At 46.3% G+C, this 3,727-nt stretch overlaps 1 protein-coding gene across 1 annotated transcript; it reads right to left on the bottom strand.

The window, feature by feature from the left end:
* Positions 1-234: 234 nt before the first annotated feature.
* msx1a (muscle segment homeobox 1a) lies at positions 235-2,359 on the bottom strand. Its single transcript, XM_005731312.1, has 2 exons — positions 1,831-2,359; positions 235-1,626 (listed from the first exon to the last, which is right to left on the bottom strand). Exons 1-2 carry the CDS (start codon positions 2,261-2,263, stop codon positions 1,208-1,210), a joined length of 852 nt encoding a protein of 283 aa, XP_005731369.1. The 5' UTR covers positions 2,264-2,359; the 3' UTR covers positions 235-1,207.
* Between the last annotated feature and the right edge of the window lie 1,368 nt (positions 2,360-3,727).

Raw genomic sequence — 3,727 nt, 5'->3', positions numbered from 1 at the left:
CTATTGTCACTCTGTCAGTATGGGTCACGTGAAGCCTTTAATCGTCCCTGTGACGTTTTAAAATAAAAATAATAATTAAATGTTGAAGTCATGGAGCTCATTAGAAGCCTGTTTTTAATTTCTACTCCTTAATAGACCTGATAGATTTTTTTAAGTAGAAGAAATATTTTTTTCTGTTCATTAAGGCGTTAAAAAGATTAAATACTGACTAAAGTTCCTTACAGTAATTCGCCTCACCGTCGGCGCAACAGTGTGCATCCTGTCAGTCAAAACGAGCAACCTCTCAGTGAAAAAAGAATAAACAATTTATTGTTAAGTTATGTCACAAATATATTCATAATATAAATGAGGATATTCTTCAAATATACATTATTTTACAGTACAATTATCCCTTCCGAAGGGAATCAATCCGACAACAGACAGTGCTGTCATAAGAAAATAATAAAAATAACAATAAAAAAAATGCTGTGGTTTTCAAAATTCACAAAAGAGCACTCACCGATACTGGATTTAGTAACCCACTATAGTTACGCATTGATATGAATGCAATAAAAAGAAAGAAAGAAAATGAAAAGTATGGATGTTGTGGTGTGGCAGCAGCCTACAGATGCAATTAAAAAAAAGCCCAGCCTAAAGTTTTTTTTGGTGCATAGTCTCTGATGTGCAGCCCTTTCGCCTTTTCACCTGGCTGTAAGCACTCGCGAAGGAGTGAGCTGTGTGGCCACAGCACTACAGTCCATACTTAAAAGTCCATTAGTGATATACCATAGGGCTACAGGTTTAAGCTGTTTTCTACCTCCGCGCCGCAAAAATGTCCACCTTAAAGTCATTTAAAGTCTCATCCTATTTATTCAAATAAGATTTTACATTGTTTATGTTCTCCTTCGTTCAAATTCATTCCGGTACAACACAGTTGACATTAAATGACGAATTAAAGTTGGATTATTTTTGCAGTGTGGGAACTTACTGGCGAGGTCTAGAGAAGTGCCTAAACTTCAAGAGCCTCAGAAGGGGGGGGGGGTCTGTGAAGAAGCCTCGCCCTCACCTGACAAGGTGTGACACTGACCTCGGCACCAGGATGCTTCTTTATGTGGTGCAGTGTCACCTCACTGGTCCAAAGGGGTCCCCTCTGAATAGGGGCCCTCACAAAACATCCTTAACCCCCCCTTTGCGTCCCGCTGCTCGTTGCCCTCGTCCTCCGTCCTTGTCAAGCGAGGTGATACATACTGTATCCGACGTGAGCGGCGTACAGTCCAACCGGAGAAACCGGCAGCGAGTGCCTCTGGAACGGATGCGACCCTGCATAGGACGCGGGGACGTGCGTACCGAGAGGAAAGGAAATCCCGAAAGCTGGAGGCAGCATAGGCTTTGCTGCCATTTTCAGTTTTTCAAGTTCTGCCTCTTGCAGGCGTTTGGCCTTAGCTCTTCTGTTCTGAAACCAGATTTTAACCTGGGTCTCCGTCAGGTTGAGAGAACTGGAGAACTCTGCGCGCTCGGCGATAGAAAGGTACTGCTTCTGGCGGAACTTCCTCTCTAGGGCGAGCAGCTGGGATGTGGTGAAGGGGGTCCGGGGCTTTCTGTTCGTCTTGTGTTTTCGCAGTGGACAGGCAGGAGGACTCAGCCTTCCTATGGGAAGACAGAACGATTTAATTCAAAACTCTGGTGTCGACGCGCAATGCCAGATCAACACAAGACCAACAGAAAGTATTACAGACATGTAAAACACAATACCAAGAGAAAAAAACTAGATATTCTCGCTTACATATGCTTATATCGCTAAGAGCCATTTTTAAATTCTAATTTAGTAACTTAACTGAAACTTAAACTTACTTGGAGATGTGGGAGAAAAGCGTGGACTCTGTATCCACGAAGTCCTGTCTTTACTGTCCGGGCTCTCGGGTTTAATCAGCAAGTCTTCGGGCATGTTCATGATCTCGCCCACTGAAAATGTAGAGCTCATAGGTAAAGTCGAGACTGGTGTATCCAGGCTACCAAAAGAACCCATCCGCGCCCCCTTTCCCAGCACTTGGGACGTCCCGGCTACAGAAGCAGGATCCGGCGATGGCACCTCTTTGCTGGGTTTCCTGTCAGCCATCAGCGCCTCTACGCTGAAGGGCAGAATAGGGACTTTTGGCTTCCCGGTTTCCCCCGTGGGACTCAAGCTGGTCTGCATTTCGCCTCTGCTGACGAGAACCGAGCGGGGAGAAATATCTTCAGCCTTCAAACCAGCAGCCAGAGCGGACATGGATATCGATGGGGCCATACAAGGCCGACCGGCACCGCTGAAACGACTCGTTACAAAGCAGTGTCGTGGGGAAGAGATGCTATTGAGTTGGTGCGGTGCTGCCCTAATGTGACGGTATCCTCATGTTTGTGTGGCCAAATTGGAGCGCAGCTCCTATAATAAGGCAGACGTGGACAGAGAGGCAGCCAATCAGGGAAGACGTGGGCTGGACCCGGAGTGAAAGGGGGCTGAAGAAAGTTTCTTTTTTTCTTCTTCTTTTTTTGCAACAACCAATGTCAGATAAACATAAACACGACAAAACTCTTGATGGAGTGTGGTTTCATCAACCCCACACCCCACCCCCTCGCCCCCAATCACTCCACCACCACTACCATTCTAGTGAGTAAAGCTCCAACCATGAAAAGCCAAGGGTGGTTTAAAGGCGTGTGGGTTCCTTCTATTATTGCCCCTACTCGTTTGCCATGTTTGATAACACAACTATACAGTCTCAAACATTTTGACTGGGTCGACCCATTTTCCACTTTGGCCTTGCAGTGCTTTAGGTAAGTCCTGACTGTTGCACAACAATTTCCTCCCTCTGTGCCACGCACCCCTCTTGGAGTGCGCAGTTTATTGATGGCTGCGGGGGCTCTAATCAGATTGAAACACACAGGCCTTCGCAGTCATTTAGGGGTAATTATCGGGCTGGAGGGGGGGGGGGGGGGTGTCAGTGGGATTTTTCCCCATCTTTGACTCCATCCCTTAAAGTAAAAGAACAAAACAAAACCCTGAAAACTGATGATGAGTGGGAGCCAGGGAGAGATATTTTAATCCCGGACTGTCATTGATTTGCCTAGATGTAGCTCGCATACCCTCTCATTTCTGGCCACTCCACGAAGAGGGGGTTTTATATAAACCCACTAAAGCTATCTATTCCCCCTGCATTTAAAAAAAAAAAGGGGGGGGGGGCACAGCCCTGCCTCACTGGATGCACGCATTTGTAAATATAATATTCAAAAAGAAATCCCAGAAATTCACAAACCTTTGGAGTAAAGACAGGCAAGAGATTACCTTTTTTAATTGATGTATTTAGTGATTGATTTTGAGCGCAGTCAGTTCTCGTGATGGCTCCTGCGTTGCTAACTGCCAGGCATTAACAATCTGTCACGATTTGTCAGTCTTCCTAATGGGCAGACAACTTATGTTGTTTTTAGGCGCCAGCAGCGGCGCGGATCAAAGCGCCCCACGTTTTAGGGAGACTATTGAAAAAGTTGAACCCGCACCGAGAGCGCGGCACCGCCTCCTCCTTCTATCCGCCCTATAGCCCGGGGACACTGAGCCATTCAGCCTGAAAAATTAGTTTTCTCTCAGCCGATCGCACGCTATTTCCATCCATTCAAATGAGAGCTATAGTCGTGTAATAGCAGGCTTCTCAGAAGAAAAGGTCAGCGCCCACGGAAGGTTACTTGTGAGCGCGTATCCTCGCTGAAAGGGATTCCATGG

The sequence above is a fragment of the Pundamilia nyererei genome, unplaced genomic scaffold (assembly GCF_000239375.1).
Source record: "Pundamilia nyererei isolate P.nyererei 1_Seehausen unplaced genomic scaffold, PunNye1.0 scaffold00042, whole genome shotgun sequence".
Lineage (NCBI taxonomy): Eukaryota > Metazoa > Chordata > Actinopteri > Cichliformes > Cichlidae > Pundamilia > Pundamilia nyererei.
This window is presented reverse-complemented; position numbering and strand designations above follow the sequence as displayed.